The sequence below is a fragment of the Gopherus evgoodei genome, chromosome 12 (genome assembly GCF_007399415.2).
Source record: "Gopherus evgoodei ecotype Sinaloan lineage chromosome 12, rGopEvg1_v1.p, whole genome shotgun sequence".
In the NCBI taxonomy this organism is placed as follows: domain Eukaryota; kingdom Metazoa; phylum Chordata; order Testudines; family Testudinidae; genus Gopherus; species Gopherus evgoodei.
In genome coordinates this window covers 1,348,585-1,367,509 of record NC_044333.1, presented here as the reverse complement: position 1 = coordinate 1,367,509, position 18,925 = coordinate 1,348,585, and the positions used below count along the sequence as shown (strand labels likewise).

General features: G+C 52.3%; 1 protein-coding gene across 2 annotated transcripts in view; it reads right to left on the bottom strand.

The window, feature by feature from the left end:
- Positions 1 to 18,265, bottom strand: part of MLKL (mixed lineage kinase domain like pseudokinase) — a 37,023-nt gene extending 18,758 nt beyond the window's left edge. Inside the window, exons 1-5 of one of the 2 annotated variants that reach the window (XM_030582140.1) lie at positions 17,799 to 18,265; positions 15,293 to 15,751; positions 12,456 to 12,572; positions 9,143 to 9,335; positions 4,741 to 4,838 (exon numbers count right to left, since the gene is read on the bottom strand). In XM_030582140.1, coding sequence (XP_030438000.1) covers positions 4,741 to 4,838; positions 9,143 to 9,335; positions 12,456 to 12,572; positions 15,293 to 15,749 — 865 coding nt within the window. In that variant the 5' untranslated portion in view covers positions 15,750 to 15,751; positions 17,799 to 18,265. Of the gene's footprint in view, positions 1 to 4,740; positions 4,839 to 9,142; positions 9,336 to 12,455; positions 12,573 to 15,292; positions 15,911 to 17,798 lie in introns of those variants that run through there. The other variant, XM_030582139.1, reaches the window with a different exon arrangement.
- Between the last annotated feature and the right edge of the window lie 660 nt (positions 18,266 to 18,925).

Here is an 18,925-nt window from a genome sequence, read left to right as displayed (position 1 = left end):
CCACGTCAGAGGAGAGTGGTCAGTATACACGGTAAAGCGCAGCTCAAATAGGTACAGCTGCAGCTTGCTCTGGTACCCAGTGGGCTGTCATCGGCTTGTGTCAGCACCGCACCCAGCCCCGCATCTGAGGCGTCAGTGAACACTGTAAAGGGCTTGGCAAGTCTGGGTTTACCAAATTTATCAGGCCCTGGATTAGAGCCTCCTTCAGTGCACAGAGAGCCCTCTGGCCCTGCTCGGTCCAGACTACCTCATCTGGCTTCCCCCCTCACAGAGCTCAGTGATGGGGACAGCTAGGGAGCTCAAGTGGAGTACAAACCCCCGGTAGTACCCCGCCATCCTGGTAAAGGCCTGGACTTGTTTCTTGGTCTGGGGAATGGGCCAATCTCTGATCGCCTCCACCTTGGCTGGCTCTGGGCTTGGGCAGCTGCTCCCCACCTTGTGGCCCAGGTACGATGCCTCTGCCAAAGGGGTGGTGCAGGCAGATTTCAATCTGGCATCTGGGTGCAAAGGCACCTGCCAGTCACCTTTGGAGAGATACACAGTAGAGAGGTAATGAGCCCCTACAGCTTGTCTAGAATCTCACCAGGCCTAGGCATGGGGTAGGCATCGGACACGGTGATGGCATTAAGCTTCCAATAGTGCGCACGGAATTGGATTGACCCGTCTTTCTTGGGGACCAGCCCCACAGGTGAGGCCCATGGACTGTTGAACGGCGGGATCACCTCCAAAGTCAGGATGTCCTTGACATCTCTCTCCAGGTCCTGGGCTGTTTTCCCAGTGACTCTGAATGGGAGACACCTGATGGGAGGATTGGCTCCCCCTTCTCCCAAACATCCCTTACCAGGTCCAGGGGTCCCCTCACTCTCCTCCCATACAGCAGCTCGAAAGGGAAGAACCCTGTGTATTCTTGGGGCACTTCCCTGTACTGCAGGTGAGGCAGGTACTGGTCCCAGCCCTCCAGGTGCTGATTCATAAAAGTCCTCAGCATCATCCCCAGGGTCCCATAAAATCTCTCCACCAGCCCGTTGGACTGAGGGGGATATCCAGAGGCCCAGGTGGGCTGGACCCCACATTTCTCCCACAAGCCCCAGAGCAGAGCTGACATGACATTGGACCCCTGGTCTGTAAGGACCTCACTAGGGACCCCCACTCTGCTGAAGATGGTCAGCAGCACGTCTGTCATGATGTCTGCCTCGGTGGAGGACAAAGCCACCACCTCTGGGCAGTGGGTGGCGAAATCCGTCCCCACCAGAATGTATTTCTTCCCTGACCGGGTCGCTTTGCTGAAGGGCCCCACTACGTCCATAGCCACCTTATGGGAAGGCTCCTCTATGATGGGCAGGGGTCTCAAGGGGACTTCACCCTTATCCTGGGCCTTCCGCACCCTCTGGCAGGGGTCGCAGGACCTGCAGTACTGCTGGACACATCACACACTCTGGGCCAGTAAAAGTTCTACAGTAGCTGCTGCCTGGGGGACTGGATCCCCTCGTGTCCCGAGAGAGAGACATTGTGGGCCAGGTACAGTAGCCTCCGGCGATACTTCTGTGGCACCACCAGCTACCTCCTGATTCCCCCCAGTTCTACTTCCCCTTGGGGAGCCCATTCCCGGTACAGGAATCCCTCCTCCGCAGGACTCTGTCCCTGCAGCCTTCTCCAAGGGGGCTTGAAGCGCTGTGGCCAGCAAGTTCCCTCAGCTTCTCCAAGGAGGGATCCCTCTGCAGCTCGGTCTGGGATCCAGCTGCTGGGGCAGGGAGTGGGACCTGCTCCCTCTCGCTGGCTGGGCCTGGGGTCACAGCCCCCTGATCCTTGTCCCTGGTAGCTCCCTCCCTGCTGTGAGATCACTTCCCAGCAGCAAGTCTGGACCAGGCAAACCTGGTTGGCAGCCAACCTGCCCTGCCTGTGTATCCCCCCACTCAGCTGGGGTCTCAACTTCCACCATGCTCAGCGCTGCCCTTGCTGTCCCAGTGGGGGCAGGCAGCGAGCTCTCTCCTTTTCTTACAGCGTCAGAGCCAGCGTGAGCCCCCTCTCTGGTGTACAGGGGGGCAGGGAGCATCTCTCCCTCCCACTCAGCCCCAGGGGTCTGGTTACAAGTAGGCAGGTATCCTGAACCCAGCAGCTCCTCCCCCCTGCCAGCCAGGTCATTCGCATTTTCACTGACCATTTCCATCCTAGCCAACTGGTTCCTTGGATTCAAATTCAAATTCTCAGCCGTTACAGGAGCAGGGCCTGGATCCTGTCCCAAAGAGACACAGTCACCCCCAAATAGGATCACACAGCTGATATCCTGGAGAACCCCAACTACCAACCAGCCTGACCCCTCCTGTGTCTGTACAAGGATCTGGGCCATAGGCAGGGTGAGGGGCTTCATCCCTGGGACCTTCACCCATATCACACAACCCTTCAGCATCTGGTGGGGCTGCACCACTTGGGGCCTGACAACAGTTCTCTCTGTCCCAGGGTTTCGCCACCCCAGGCAGATCTCCCCACTGACCCCCACCTTCCGCTCCCACTGGGGGTCTGAGAGGCCTGAGCCCAGGAGACTCCCTGAAAACATATAGGCCCAGGCCAGGAGTGGGAGCCTGTCCACCACTCCACCCATCTGGCTGACAGCGTCTATGGCCTTGGGACCCAGCAAGGGAGCTAGATACCAGGGCTTTTCTGCAGGGTCCCCCTGGTTCAAATCGCCAGCCTGCTTGAAGGCAGTGTGGTGGGCATCCACATCCCCTCCTCCTTAAACAGGGGCAGCAATTTAGTATCGAAGTTCCCTGCAAAACTAGCAGCCCGGGGTCTATCCCCACTCACTCTTGGGAAGCCCCCTATGCCTCTCCACTCCACCATCGCCAGTCCATGCTGCAGCTGCTTCTCCTGCAGCTCTTTCTTGGGCTCTCACTATCTCATGGTCCTCTCACTCTCTCGGACTCAGCTCCAATCCCATCCGTCTCCGAGCCCCTGATGGGGAACCTGATCATAAAGATCCCCGTCTGGTCAGGGACAATAGTCTTGGGGATGCCTGACTACCCCTCCAGCTACCCCTAGATCCTCTTGTAGTCCCATTTGGGTCAGGAATCTGCTCCTTAGAGCGGTCATCATCCTCCAGCTGCACGATTGTAAGAAGAGTCAGGATGAGCCCTACCCTGACATCTGGTGGTGAATTATGGGGAGTGTGGAAAGGAATTTTAGGTATTTGCATTGGCACACCCAACCCATCTAGCATAGCCCACGGCAGACTGGGATGGTTATTTTGACAGCTCTGGGATCCCCAATTTCTTTGTTAGGAAGGAAGGAAGGAATAAAGTGTCACCCTGATTATGTGAATGAGGAACTATGAGACTGCTTTATGACAGAGATGTCTCAATATCAATTAAGTAGCACTTGCTAGACAGGGGAAATGGGTGCCAAAACCCACTGAAATGAGAGAGGTGGGGATTGGTGTGTGTACTTGATGGTATAGGCCCCACTCCCCCTCCCCCCCTTTGAGGGCTTGGAAGACCAATTGCATATCCTCCTCTCTCCACTGTTGAAGAGTAGAGCTAATTTTGATTTCATTAGGAGTCCATCTAGAGACTGCTGAGCTGAATTCATGTTTGACCAATGGTGCACCAGTACCAGGGCTCCCCTACTGCAAGCTGAAATCACTAAAAGCTGAAATCACTAAAAGAGCTAAGCTTACTGAGCTGAGATCACTGAGTGCTGTGTTAACTAGTGGCGGAGCCTGAAGACCTATCATTAAGTGGCTGGCAGAGCAGAGCAGTTTGCAGCATGTTGGAGCAGCCCATGGAGCAGTGAGCAGACTGAAGTGGTTTGCACAGACAGCTGGAGGAGCGGCACAGCTGGTGTGGTGGAGCTGGTTGTGGTGAAGGCTGCAGCAGAACTCCACGGAGAGGCAGAGCAGTTGGCCCTGGCCCACATAAGGTGCCCCTTAACATCCTGTGTGCCCCGTCCCATTTCCACCCAGGCTGGGGGAGTAAAACTCTGCAGATAAACTTTTGAACTGTGGGGTGGCACTGACCAGAGACTAGTGGGTTGTTGGACTTTGGGGTGATTGGACTTAAGACCCTAAGAGGGAAAGGACATTGCCAAACAAACTTGGAGGTGGGTTTTTGCTTATGGTTTGTGTTATAATCCTGTTTGTGGTGTTTCTCCAATGTGATGCCGCATTGTTTCCCTCCTTTATTAAATGGCAAATGAAATTTAATGCGGATAAATGTAAAGTAATGCACATTGGAAAAAATAACCCCAACTCTACATACAATATGATGGGGGCTAATTTAGCTACGAGTCAGGAAAAACATCTTGGCATCATTGTGGATAGTTCTCTGAAGATATCCACACAGTGCGCAAAGGCGGTCAAAAAAGCAAACAAGATGTTAGGACTCTTTATTCTCCAACACCTTCAGTTGGCACCTTTGCAGGGGAGGGACCCAGGCCATCAGTTGCCAGGAGACAGGGTGCCAGCCATTCTCTGTGCAAACAGCATAACACTGGCCCTCTAAGGCTCTGCAACAATCACACACCCTTATTCCAACACCTAGATACTTGAGAAATGCACAGGGGAAACTGAAGCACCCACACAGTATTCAGAGAAAACATTAAGAACATTCCCACTTTGTCACACAAGCCCTTCCAGTTGTGCAGCAGCAGGTGACAAATGCTTTGCTAGGAGATGGGTGCAAAGAGGTGAAATGGGAGCATGCTGTGGAGAGTCAGTGACTGAGATCCCACCACCCCGGGACCCCTTACCTCTCTCGTCGATGCAGATCCCATACATGCGAAGGATGTTCGGAGACTCAAATTTCTTCATGGTTTCAATCTCCTTCCTGAAAATCTCCCTCACTTTCCTGCAACAGGCAGTAGAGCAATCAGGTCTCTGGGCAGTGCAGGTCTGTGGGAGCTGGTGAGGCAGGAACAGCCCCCTCCTCCAATACAGTCCGACGGTGGGGCTAATCCCGGTGACATGGCCTCCATCCCCACTCCAGGCTTCCTCCCCAAGCCTGAAGTATAGCAGAGAGCAAGCACACATATCCCACTTTAACTGCATTTTGCTATCTTTCTAGTTCTCTAAAGAGTAGCCACCTAAGGAGATCACTGGTTTCCTGCTCAGTGAGACTTCCCAGCATGCACCTTGCTAGCGATGTGGCAGCCATTGGCACTGGAGCCCAGTGTCTGTGCTTGTGAGGAGCAATGCATGTCCATTCCCCTGGCATTTTCTTTTCAATACCCTTCACCTGCCAGGGTTCCTTGAAAACTGCAGAGAACCTCTGAATATTGGGAGGAAGAAAGCAAACAACTCTCTCCCACAGACCCCAGCATAGCAAGACGCCATGTCCGAAGATGAATGGCAGATGTGATGGCACCAGCAGAAGGAATGCTGGGATGTGTCAGCTGGTGAGTTCTTGGGGCCTGATCTTTGGGGAAGGAAAACTAAGTTAAACAGAGTAATGGGCTTAAATTCTCCCACAGCCTATCAACTTGGGCCTTCTGCATCCAACAAGGATGTCCTGTTTGTGTGTAAACTCCAGTGAAGTCCCTTGTGTCCATCTCCTGGAGCTGCACTTTTGGAAATCAGATCCCATTGCATTTTCCAGGCAGACTAGGAGACAACCTCAGGATCCTGCCCGACATGGAGGGTAGGAATAGGATACAGAGGGACCTAGACAAATTAGAGGACTGGGCCAAAAGAAACCTGATGAGGTTCAACAAGGACAAGTGCAGAGTCCTGCGCTTAGGACGGAAGAATCCCATGCACTGCTACAGACCAGGGACCAAGTGGCTAGGCAGCAGTTCTGCAGAAAAGGACCTAGGGGTTACAGTGGATGAGAAGCTGGATATGAGTCAACAGTGTGCCCTTGTTGCCAAGAAGGCTAATGGCATTTTGGGCTGTATAAGTAGGGGCATTACCAGGGATGTGATCATTCCCCTCTGTACGACATTGGTGAGGCCTCATCTGGAGTACTGTGTCCAGTTTTGGGCCCCACACTACAAGAAAGATGTGGAAAAATTGGAAAGAGTCCAGCAGAGGGCAACAAAAATGATTAGGGGGCTGGATCACATGACTTATGAGGAGAAGCTGAGGGAACTGGGATTGTTTAGTCTGCAAAAGAGAAGAATGAGGGGGATTTGATAGCTGCTTTCAACTACCTGAAAGGGGAGTTTCAAAGGGGATGGAACTAGACTGTTCTCAGTGGTAGCAGATGACAGAACAAGGAGTAATGGTCTCAAGTTGCAGTGGGGGAGGTTTAGGTTGGATATTAGGAAAAACTTTTTCACTAGGAGGCTGGTGAAGCACTGGAATGGGTTACCTAGGGAGATGATGGAATCTCCTTCCTTAGAGGTTTTTAAGGTCAGGCTTCACAGAGCCCTGGTTGGATGATTTAGTTGGGGACTGGTCCTGCTTTGAGCAGGGGGTTGGACTAGATACCTCCTGAGGTCCCTTCCAACCCTGATATTCTATGATTCTATGCCCTCTCCCCACAGGACAAGTTCTAGTGTATGAGTCAGGGGTGGACAAACTTTTTGGCCCAAAGGCCACATCTGGGTATGGAAATTGTATGGCAGGTCATGAATGCTCATGGAATTGGGGGTTGGGGTCAGGGCCGGTGCAACCATTTAGGTGGACTAGGCAGTTGCCTAGGGCACCAAGATTTGGGGGCACCAAAAAGCGGCGCCCCCCAATTTTTTTTAAATGGTTGAGCAGCCGCTGCTGCTGGGACAGAGAGGGAGTCTGAGCTGCTGTTGGCAGCGGCCGCCGGCAGCCCAGGGTGTCCCCTGGGTCAGCACGCCACAGCAACAGCCGGCAGCCCAGGGCCCCCCCGGATCAGGGCGCAGCCGCGGCAGCCCAGAGGTTCAGGCTGCCCGCGGCGCGCTGACCCAGGGGAATCCCTGGGCTGCAGGCAGAGGCTCAGAATCCCTCTCCCTCCCAGAGCAGGGGCTCCAGCCTGTGCTATTTTTCTCGTGGCCAGCGGGGGAGCCGGCGGCTGGGCAGAGGTGCACAGCTCTGCTTAGGGCACGTGGCAGGAGCCCTGCGAGGGCAGCACGACACCAGGGCTTCTGGAGGAAAGCAGGGGCTGCCCCCTGGCTCAACCTTCACGTCAGCCCCAGCGAGGGGCAGGAGAAGAAAAGAGCCTCAGCAGTGGTCTGGTGGAGCGGAGGAAGAAAGAGGACCCTAGCGCTCATGCATTGGGCAAGGTAAGCAAGTGCCTCCCCACAGGTCGGCCTCAGGTGCCTGTGCTCCTGCCCCCTTGGTCCTTAGCTGGTCCCTGCTCCTGCTCCCCTTGTGCCTGGATGGCTGGAGAGAACAGCAGCCTGCAGAGCTGAGCTGCCCCAGTGCCCCCAGGCACCCCCTGACCCCATCCCCCCCACAGCCCTGACCCCCAGCTCCTAGCCTAGTCCTTCTGAGCTGGAAACCCCCTTCGACCCCACCCCCCCCACAGCTCTGACCCCCAGCTCCGAGCCCAGTCCCTCTGAGCTGGAAACTCCTTGACCCCATCTTCCCCACAGCCCTGACCCCCAGCTGTGAGCCTAGTCCCTCTGAGCTGGAAACCCCCTCACCCCATCCCCCCCACAGCCCTGACCCCCAGCTCCGAGCCCAGTCCCTCTGAGCTGGAAACCCCCTGACCATCCGCCCCACAGCCCTGACCCCCAGCTCCGAGCCTAGTCCCTCTGAGCTGGAAACCCCCTCACCCCATCTCCCCCACAGCCCTGACCCCCAGCTCCGAGCCTAGTCCCTCTGAGCTGGAAACCCCCTCACCCCATCCCCCCCCACAGCCCTGACCCCCAGCTCCGAGCCCAGTCCCTCTGAGCTGGAAACCCCCTGACCATCCGCCCCACAGCCCTGACCCCCAGCTCCGAGCCTAGTCTCTCTGAGCTGGAAACCCCCTGACCCCATCTTCCCCACAGCCCTGACCCCCAGCTGACAGATAGTGTCCGTAACACAGTTATTGCTCTTCGCATCCTCTTGATTCTCCCAGTTTCTGTGGCCAGTGATGAGCGAAGCTTCTCGAAGCTCAAATTGATAAAAACATACATGCGAACATCAATGTTGCAACAAATACTTGTTGGGCTATCTACTTTGTCACTAGAACATGACATTGCTCACAGCATTGACTTGGAGGAACTTGTTTCTAAATTTGCTAATCTTAAAGCGCAGAAACATAAATTCTAAATTATAACATCTTACTCTGTGACTGTGTATTGTCTATAATGTATGTGATTTTGGGGGGGGGGGGCGCAAGATGGAAGTTTCGCCTAGGGTGCAAAATATGCTTGCACCGGCCCTGGCTGGGGTGCAGGAGAGGGTCAGAACTCCAGCTAGCGGTGTGGGCTCTGGGGAGGGGGAATCAGGGCTGAGGCAGGTGGTTGGGGCATGGGAAGGGGTTGGGGTGCAGGAGCTGGGTAGCGCTTACCTCAATCAGCTCCCGGAAGCAGCGGCATGTCCCCTTTCTGGCTCATATGCAGAGGCACAGCCAGGCAGCTCTGCACGTTGCCCCGTCTGCAGGTGCCACCCCTGCAGCTCCCATTGGCCATGGTTCCCAGCCAATGGGAGCTGTGGGGGTGGTGTTTGGGGTGGAGGCAGCATGTGGAATGGAACCCCTTTGCTGCCCTTATGTATAGGAGTCAGAGACAGGACATGCTGCTGCTTCCAGAAGCTGTGTGGAGCCACAGCATGAACGGAGTGGGGCAGGCACCCAATCCTGCTCCCTGGCTGCAGCGCCAGAGCAGAGCAAGTCCTGGACCCCGCCCTCCAGTGGGAGCTGGAGGGCTAGATTAAAACATCTGAAGAGCCAGATGCGGCCCCTGGGCCATAGTTTGCCCTCCCCTGGTTTGAGTTATTATAGTTAGATTGCTGCTTTTGGTTTCCCTCATCTTTGTGGTTCTTACCCCGCCCACCCTGCTATATAAAGGTTCTGGGTTATGTGCAGTGCTGCATAACACCAGACAGACCCACACAGAGAGCAGCAGTGTTTTGCTATCAACTTTAGCAGGGAGAAAGCAAAGCTACTTTGTCAGTGGCCAGGTTGTCTCCCAGCTGAAGAACCCCCTTTCTTCAAGTGTCAAGGCATTTCTCAGTAATTGAGGGAGAGGATGACAGCCGTCCCCTCCTCAGTAGTTACTTTCTTGTTGGGACCTTCACTAAATAACTCACTCGGTGGAGGTGATCACAGGGTTTTTGAAGACTTTGATGGCAACAGGGTACTTGTAGAATTCTCCTTTGTAGAGCGTGTGGCTTTTGGATTCCATCAGGAAGGTCCATGAGGTCTTAGTGAGATCCTCCATCCTAATCTCAGTGATTTCCTCTCTTGGAACAGCATTGTCCTTTTTCATGACTGCATCCTGCACTGGGACAAAGGGAAACAAAGAGAAGGGGTGTTAAATGATGTTCTTGATAAGAAATCTCTTCCTCTATCTGTTTACGGCTACACTGTGGAGTCCATGCCAGCACAGTGCCCTTTTGCTGGTACAGTGTATGATGACAGAAGGAGTTTTTCTGCTGGTGTAGAAATACCCTCTCCCCAAATGACATTAACTATGTCAACAGCTTTCATCAGCATAGCTGTGTCTATCCTGGGGTTTTTGTCAGCATAGCTGTGTCAGTCAGGTTGAGGTTTCCCTCCGCACATCCCTGACTGATGTAGCTATGCTGATATAACTTTTAAGTGCAGACCAAACCTCTCTCTGCCCTCCCAGCCTGTAGGAGAAATAACTTGCTGTATGGATGAAGGCACTTGACCTAATCTAGCCAACAAGTTTTTTATACCATGCTTATCACCACAGCATCCAGATGTAATGATTCAATGGCATCTTCCCACATACGTTCCTACTTTGGAGACACAGTGGCCTGTTATGATTTGTCTCTGGATAAACGAATGTGGGGTGGAGAGAGCTCCACGTGTCCTATACAGCTGCTATATGTAGTTGAAACTGTGCCATAATGGAGAACAAGGCCTACACAGTGAAATTTCAGGGTTTTTTCTCATAGACTGAGACTTTAAGGCCAGAAAGGACTATCATGAGTCATTATGAGTCAGCAGTGTGCCCTTGTTGCCAAGAAGGCTAATGGCATATTAGGCTGTAATAGTAGGAGCATTGCCAACAGATCAAGGGAAGTGATTATTCCCTCTATTCGGCACTGGTGAGGCCACATCTGGAGTATTGCATCCAGTTTTGGGCCCCCCCACTACTGAAAAGATGTTAACAAATTGGAGAGTCCAGCGGAGGGCAACAAAAATGATTAGGGGGCTGGAGCACATGACTTATGAGGAGAGGCTGAGGGAACTGGGCTTGTTTAGTTTGCAGAAGAGAAGAGTGAGGGGGGATTTGATAGCAGCCTTCATCTACCTGAAGGGGGGTTCCAAAAAGTATGGAGCTTGGCTGTTCTCAGTGGTGGCAGATGACAGAACAAGGAGTAATGATCTCAAGTTGCAGTGGGGGAGGTCTAGGTTGGATATTAGGAAACACTATTTCACTAGGAGGGTGGTGAAGCACTGGAATGGGTTGCCTAGGGAGGTGGTGGAATCTCCATCCTTAGAGGTTTTTAAGGTCAGGCTTTTCAAAGCCCTGGCTGGGATGATTTAGTTGGGGATTGGTCCTGCTTTGAGCAGGGGGTTGGACTAGATACCTCCTGAGGTCTCTTCCAACCCTGACATTCTAGGATTCTGTGATCATCTAGGCTGACCTCCTGCACATTGCAGGCCCATAACCTCTGGCTGAGTGACTGAAGTCCACAAATCTTGATTTAAAGACTTCATGTTACAGAGAATCCACCATTTACTCTAGTTCAAACCAGCAAGTCACCCGTCCCCCACGCTGCAGAGGAAAGTGAAAACACTCCAGGGTCCCTGCCAATCTGACCACGGGGAAAATACCTTCTCAACCTCACTTACAGCAATCAGTTAGATCCTGAGCATGTTGACGAGACCCACCAGCCAGACACCTGGGAAAAAATTTGCTGTAGTAACTCAGAGCCCTCCCCATCTAGTGTCCATCTCCTACCATTGGAGATATTTGCTAACAGCAGTAGTGAATGGGCCATATGCCACATTATAGGCAATCTCATCATACTATCCTCTCTATAAACTTATCACGCTCAGCCTTGAAATCAGCTAAGTTCTTTGCCCCCACTGTTCCCTGGGAAGGCTGTTCCAGAACCTCACTCCTCTGATGGTAACAAACCTTTGTCTAATTTCAAGCCTAAACTCATTGATGGCCAGTTTATATCCATTTGTTCTTGTGCCAACATTGACCTGTAAGTTAAATAACTCCTCTCCCTCCCTGGTATGTATCAGTCTGATGTATTTATAGACAGCAATTATATTTCCTCTCTGCCTTTGTTTTGTTAGGCTAAAGAAGCCAAGCCCCTTGAGTCTCCTCCCTTAAGGTAGGATTTCCATTCCTCAGATCATCCTAGTAGCCCTTCTCTGCTCCTCCTCCAGTTTGAATTCATCTTTCTGAAGCATGGGATCCCAGAACTGCACACAGTATTCCAGGTGAGGTCTCACCAGTGCCTTGTATAATGGCAATAACACTTCCCTGTCTCTACTGGAAATACCTCGCCTGATGCACTCCAGGACTGTGTTAGCCTTTTTCACAGCGCATCACATTGGCACCTTATAATCACCCTGTGATCAACCCATACAGCCAGATCTGTCTCCTCCTCTGTCACTTCCAACTGATATGTCCCCAGCTCATAGCAATAATTCAAGTCGTTAGTCCGTAAGTGCACAAGCTTGCACTTTGGACTATCAAATTTCATCCCATTTCTATTACTCCTGCTACCATTAAAAGCGCATCTATTCCCACTTTCTCTCCTGTCATGAGTCACTAATGCCCAATATCAAGAAGAAGGTACCAGAACTATAGTGCAGGAGCTGGGTCTCAGGAGCTAGCCTAGTAGCCTGGAGGTGATGCTTTGCCCTGCCAGGTGGGAACGGCTGAGTCCGCTTGTGTCTGGCTCTTAGCGCTGACAAGACATAACGGAGCAGACTGAACCCACATCATTGACTACTTAGGGTGGCCAGCACGGAGCAGTACTGAAACTCCTTGAAGGTCATTCAGCCCTGCCCTCCTGGAAGGGGGGGTGGGGAGGGATGCAAAGGCAGCACAGAGGTGCTTTGTGGCAGTGGAGAGATCTAGCCTTTAACGATATGGTAATCACACCGGGGAAGGCTTCTGCTGTGGGGAGGATGAGGACCTTGGATGGATGTTGTGTGGGGTTTTGCAGGCTTGACAAGGTAAATAAGGAGCCATCCAGCATGGGGGGCAGAGCTGAGGTTGGAAGGTGTCCACGGAGGCACCAAGTACTCCACCTATTCTTAAGCCGATCCCTCAGGACTGCAAATCCCTCCAGTGAACTTGCTGCCCCTGAGCTTGGAGGATGAATATTCATTGTCAGCAGTTCACAGCCGCCCTTTCCCTGGGAGGGGTATGCCCAAGGGGAGCGAGGTCTGATGGTAACTTACACTTTTGCATCATTTGGCGAACTTCCTCCACCCTGCTTCCCACATCCTCCACCTTTGTTCCCACATGTCTGACGTCTTTATGGACGTTATCCACTGCATCTTTGGTCTCCGCACTTCCTAGGGGAAAGGAAGAAGCAGAAAGTCAAGGTCATTAAAGGAACTTGTGGGACAGATGCTTGTTGAGCACCGTTGGGGTTTGTTGCCTGGCATAGGACCCTTCCATACGGTCTGGGCACCAGGGCACTGACTAGGTGTGCCCTGAGACTGGGCTGTGTGGGCTGCCAGAGAGGCTTAGCAGGGCGCCCAGAGTCTTCCAGGGGCCTGGGGCCATCGGCAGCAGGCGGCTCCGGTGGACCTCCCACAGGCGTGCCTGCGGAGGGTCCGCTGGTCCCACGGCTCCGGTGGAGCATCCGCAGGCACGCCTGCGGAAGGTCCACCGGAGCCGCGGGACCCTCCGTAACCATGCCTGCGGGAGGTCCACCGGAGCCGTGGGACTGGCAAGCGGCAGGGGGCCCCCCGCGCAGCGAAATGTCTAAAGCCGGCCCTGTTCGGCGGCGGGGGGCCCTTCCGTTCTGGGACCCGCTGCTAAAGTGCCCTGAAGACCCGTGGCAGGGGCCCCCCGCCGGCGAATTACCGCCGAAGTGGGACCTGCCGCCGAAGTGCAGCCCGCTCTTCGGCGGTAATTCGGTGGCGGGGGGCCCCCGCCGCGGGTCTTCGGGGCACTTCAGCGGCGGGTCCCTGAACAGAAGGGCCTCCTGCCGCTGAATTACCGCTGAAGACCAGGTTGCACTTCGGTGGCAGGTCCCACTTCGGCGGTAATGCGATGGCGGGGGGCCCTTCCGCCCTGGAGCGGAAGGACCCCCCCACCAGCGAAGACCGGGAGCGGAAGAAGCTCTGGGGCCCGGCCTCGCAAGAATTTTCTGGGGCCCCCAAGCGAGTGAAGGACCCCGCTCCAGGGGCCCCGAAAAACTCTCGTGGGGGCCCCTGCGGAGCTCGGGGCCTGGGGCAAATTTCCCCTCTTGCCCTCCCCTCTGGGCAGCCCTGAGGCTTAGTGGGACTGGCCTTTCATGCTGTTACATTTTCACCTGGCTTAAAGTGCAGTTCTACTCTGAAAAGTGACTCCATGAGAATGGCCCAGCTGGGCTCCCTGTTTATTTTCTCTTAACAACTCCAGAGCCAGTGTGAAATATCTGCCCTGCAACCTTGGATCTGAGAATCATGCTAGGCTCTTCCCTTCCTCCATGTCAACACTGAGAGTGAGTCCTGCCAGCCAAATTAGGATCTCAGCAACACCTCTCCCAGCCCAATTGTCTTCAGTGTAACTGACTGGAACATAGTAAATAATGCCGCAGATCTATCCATTTTCTCAGACACCTATCACCATGGTACCTAAGCACTAATGCAGAAGAAGGAATCGACTCTAGCTCCCTCCCTCAAAGCTGTGTTGATTCAGCAGGGCCAACACAGGAGTAAAAAGCAGAAGAACTTTCATTGTCAGCATAATAATCTGGCTGCGGAACACAGAGGCAGCAGATCTGCTGAGTGTGAAGGGGCCATTTTTTCATCATTGCTTTTCAGAGTAGAGCTGTGCTATACAAGGTAGCTATCGCCCCCTCCATCACTGTGCCAGGTTTTAGAAAGCTACTAGCCCCTAAAATCTTTTGGAAGGTTTGAGAGTGGCATTTTTAGTAGCACTTTTGTAACTTTGGAGCCTACTGAAAGTCCATGGGACTTGGATCTCCTAGGTTACATAGACATTTGTGAAAATCCTCCTTCCAGCACCAGTCATTTCCTGGCTCACATCTGACAAACACCTCCTCCTTGTGGGCCATTATTTTGCTACTTTAAAACCAGAATCTGCAGCTGCAAGGGCACAGCTCTAGCGCAGTCTTCCCACCACCCCCGTCCAACCACAGCCCCTTCTGGACCTGGAGTGTATCACTTCAGAGAAGCCAGAGTCCTGACGTTTCTCTTAGATTCAGAGATTCCAAGTCCAGGAGGGACCATTGTGATCATCTAGTTTGATCCCGTAGAGCATAGGCCAGAGACCTGCCCCACAATAATCGCTAGGGCAGATCTTTTGGGGAAATATGCCATCTTGGGTCTAAAATGGTCTGATGGAGAATCCACCACAACCCCAGGTAAATTGTTCCAGTGGTTAATTAGTCTTGCTTAATTAACTCCTTATTTCCAGTTTGAATTTGTCTGGCTTCAACTCCCAAGGGATCGTGTTAGAGCTTTCTCTGCTAGACTGAAGAGCCCGTTATTAAATATTTGTTCCCCGCATAGGTACTTATAGATGATAATCAAGTTGTCCCTTAACTTTCTCTTTGAGAAAGTACACAGATTGAGCTCCCTGAGTCTATCACTATCAGGCAAATTTTCTAATCCTTTAATCTTTCTTGTGGCTCTTCTCTGACCCCTCTGCAATTTATCAACATCCTTCTTCAGTTGTTTGGCACTAGAACTGGACACAGGATTCCAGCAGTGGTCACACCAGTGCCCTATGTAGTAGGTGCCAATGCCCTCTAGCCTGCAATAGATCTGCTGGTACAGTTGGATCAAGGGTAGAGGAATAGCACTGGGTCCTGTGCTCTTGAAGGGCTCACAGAAGTGGTAGAACTACATTTCCAACATCACAACATTGTGACACAAATGGCACATCATTGATCTGGGTCCCTTGTAGGCTTAGTCTGTTCCTGTTTGAATATGCAACCCTTAGGCCAAAGCTGAAACTTGCAGCAGCCAGGGGAAGGGGAGCCGGACATGCTGGCTCCAGCCATCCCAGCTAATTCTCAACTGTAAGATATGTGAGAGTCTTAAAAATGCCTATTCACTTGTGAGCAGCTCCTCCCAGAGGGCTTTGTCATCCTTGGTGTCCTGGCTGTCCTCCCTGCTGCAGGTGTCTCGCTGAAAGGTCTCGAGGAATGACTGTTTATGCTCAGCCTGCAGCAGGAGCGAGAGCCCTTGAGCAGCATCCCCAAGGCGCTCGTTCACCCGTCCAAACCCCTCCACGACATCACCGGCTTTTAGGAACTTCTGCAGCCAGTTCGTCTGGCTGTACTTCTTCACCAGCTCCTGGGCCTTCTCCAAGGTCTCCAGCAGCTGCTGCAGCGTCTCTTCTACCTGGGAGGAGATTTGTTTTGGAGGCTGTGCCCTGAGGACCTCCACAGGCCTCAGCAGGATGTGAACACGGTACACGAGACGGCGGCACTGGTGCTTACAGCACTTCACTTGTTCGCACTGGGCGTAGATGATGTGAGCCACACTCAGGACCTTCTCCACTACCTCCATATCTGAAAAGGAATGGGATTCATCCATCAGTAACATGGCATTCCCTGGCCTGGGGGATTCCTAGCTCCCAAAACCAGAAGGGACCATTATGACCACCCTCTAATAACTGCTGTTTGACCTAGAGCATCCATCCAACCTTGATTTAAAAATGGCCAGTGATGGCAAATCCCTCACCCCTTTGGCATGGGAAGAGGATGTTACTTTCCTTAACGCTTTTATTTTGAAGTGATAGGATTTATATTAGATGAATTCCCTCTCAGTCCCTTTCTACCTTTAGGTGCAAGAGCCTTCTTCTCTGCAATCCCTGCCATGTGAGACAGCCTCTCTGTACCTGTGCCTCACTGACTAGTGACAGATGAACCTCTCAGGGAGCTGAAATTTAGGTCTATGCAGAGGACTAGCATGAGCCCCAGTGTTCTGCTTAAGTCCAACTTAAATCCTAAGGGTGCCATGGGCTTGTGCAGGCTTTCACCCCAGGTTTGCAGTTGGGGTTCATTTTGGATGAGCACTTAAGCAGTCAGCTTCTTCTGCCAATTTAGTCTGAGCCACCCAACCCTTCTGAGGCTGGCAGTGCAAGCCCTATGCACCAAGGCAGGAACTGCAAGGGCCAAAGATGTGTCCAAATATTTCAAAACCTTAGCTGAAGAACTGGACAAGGGCCAAGATTAGGCATACTGTTCAGTTAGCACATTGGCACGTCTACATTTCACACACACACAAACACACACACACACACACACACTTTTTGCCAGCACAATTCTAAAAATCAGGCCCCAGATATTAGATGGAGTAAAAGGGCTTCTGATATTTATGTTTTCCCAGACCAATCTGCCCATCCCTCATAGACTTTTCCAGACAGACTCTGAAAAACCTTTGCCTAGCATATGTGTTTTATATCTCTCCCTCCCTCCCTTATTCTTATAACAGAGCACTTTACTCTATTTACCATACGTCTTCACATGGTTGCATTTTAGATATCATGTGCTATGTTCTATCATGTCTCACCATGGTTTGCACTGCTGCTAGGAAATATGCTCTGCGTAGGAAGGCTATTAATTGACACATGAATTTATTGTGCTCTATAGCTGACACTATGCTACATCAATGCGGTGTCAAGGTTACTGAGTTACAGTCTCAAGCCAAACACGTTTGCTGTGCCTTGGACCTTCCCTCCATGAGGCTGCACACCCTGCTTGCTGTGTGACTTGCTACAGGATGACTTTATCTTTCATTGTTCAAAGCAGTAATAGTCTCCAGGAGCCAGATCCTCAGCTGGCGTAAATCATCATTGTTTTCAATGAAATTACACTGATTTACACTAGCTGAAAGTCTGGTCTGATTTGCCCCACTCTGAGCTCCCCACTTCTTTTTGTAATTCAGCCCTTACTCAGGTGAAACTCACTGTGGAGTCAGTGGGTGTTTAGCCCAAGTCAGTAGAGAATAAGGACCTCAGGGACTGGCCCATCATCAAAACGAATAGACCACATGTGTCCTTTTATCGGAGGGCCTGCTTCGCTGCCACCTGGCCCACCCTTCCTCCCAGACACTGGGAGAGGAGAATTCCCTGTGAAGCCTGTCAGGAGCAGGCCATATGGTCACAACTGAGTAATGCCTTGCTCCCTGCTGGCCCTCCTGGGCACAGTATGCCTCTGCTTAGCCACTCCTTTTCTGAGCCAGTATTTGCATGTTAGGAGCCCACCCACAGGGACCGGCTCACCAGAATCCCAAGCAGCCTTTCTGGCTGCTTTCCCTTCTGTTGCCCCTCTGCCTTCTCTTTCACTTTTGATGCTAGCCGAAGGGGTTACAGCCAGAAGACGACTCCTCCAAAGCTGTGCAGGAAAGAGAGAGCTGGCTGGAAGCAGCCGTAGCCCATCCCAGGAGCCGGCCTGGCTCTAATAACTCCATGCTTTGTGTCTCAGTCAGGGCAGAGGTTCAACAGAAACATTTTAAAATTGTAACCAGTTTCTCTTCCCCTCAGGGATCAGCCTGGCACTTCCCAGCTCAAAGCTTCTTCCTCTCTTTAGCAAGCGAACAAACAACCAAACTTACCTGATCCCCTGCCAAGCTCTTTCTGTCCTTGAGCCCTTCTCTTGTCCAAGAGACCTACCAAGTATCATAGTAAACTTTCGAGAAAGTCCCTGTGCTTGTCTCTCTCCCAGTTTGGCCCCTCCTCCCTGACGAAAGTTTAAGATTATGCAATTTTGCAAATCCGTTTCCTCTTTTACAGCCATCTATGCACTGGGTGGAATCTAGTGGCTTTTCTTTTCATGCAGGAAACTGTCTGTGGCTCTTCTCGCTCTGGCCCTCAAGAGAAAGGGACAGGGCAGATCGCATTACTCATTTGTTGTTGTTTTTTTTTAAATAAAAGAGTGTAGCAAGAAATAATGCAGGAGGAAAAGCTAATTTAACAAACTCTCTAGAGAGATCATCCCCTCTCTATGAGCTATAGCACCTTCTGATGTAGCTTAATGTCATTTTAAACTTCTGTAAGCAGAGTCAGGATAAGCTCTACCCTGACATCTGGTGGAAAGAATTTCAGAGAGTGTATTTGCATAGGCACGCCTACCCTATCCCAGACTCCCAAGCTGTGGGACTGCTTGGTGACAAATGATTCACCCTCAGTTGGGTGGTACTTGCTAGACAAGGGACATGGGTTCCAAAACCCAGTGAATTGAGAGAGGTTGGGGACAGGTATCTGTGCCTGGTGGTGCAGGCGCCTTGTGGCCCTAGAAGCACCAGTTCCACCCCCTCCTCTCTCCACTGTGGAATGTTAGAGTTGATTTTTTTTTTTATTCCCTCAAGAATCTAAATACAGGTTACTGAGCTGAAATCACTTTGGGCTAATGGTGCACTAGTACTGGGGCTCCCCCACTAAGAGTTGAAATCACTAAAGAGCTGAAATAACTGAGCTGAGAGCACTGAGTACTGTGTAAGTGGGGGAGCCTGAAGTTATACTGTGGAACAGAGCAGCTGGCGGAGTGGAGCAGTTGCGGGGATGGCTGGAGCAGACCACGGGACAGCTGGTGGCAGCAGAGCAGCTGGCAGAGTGGAGTAGCTGTGGGACGGGTGGAGCGGCCCACAGAGCGAGCGGAGCCGAGCAGTTTCTGAGGACAGCTGGAGGAGCAGAGTGGAGCAGCTGGTGAAGCGGAGCAGTTCGTGGAGAAGGCAGAAGCAGA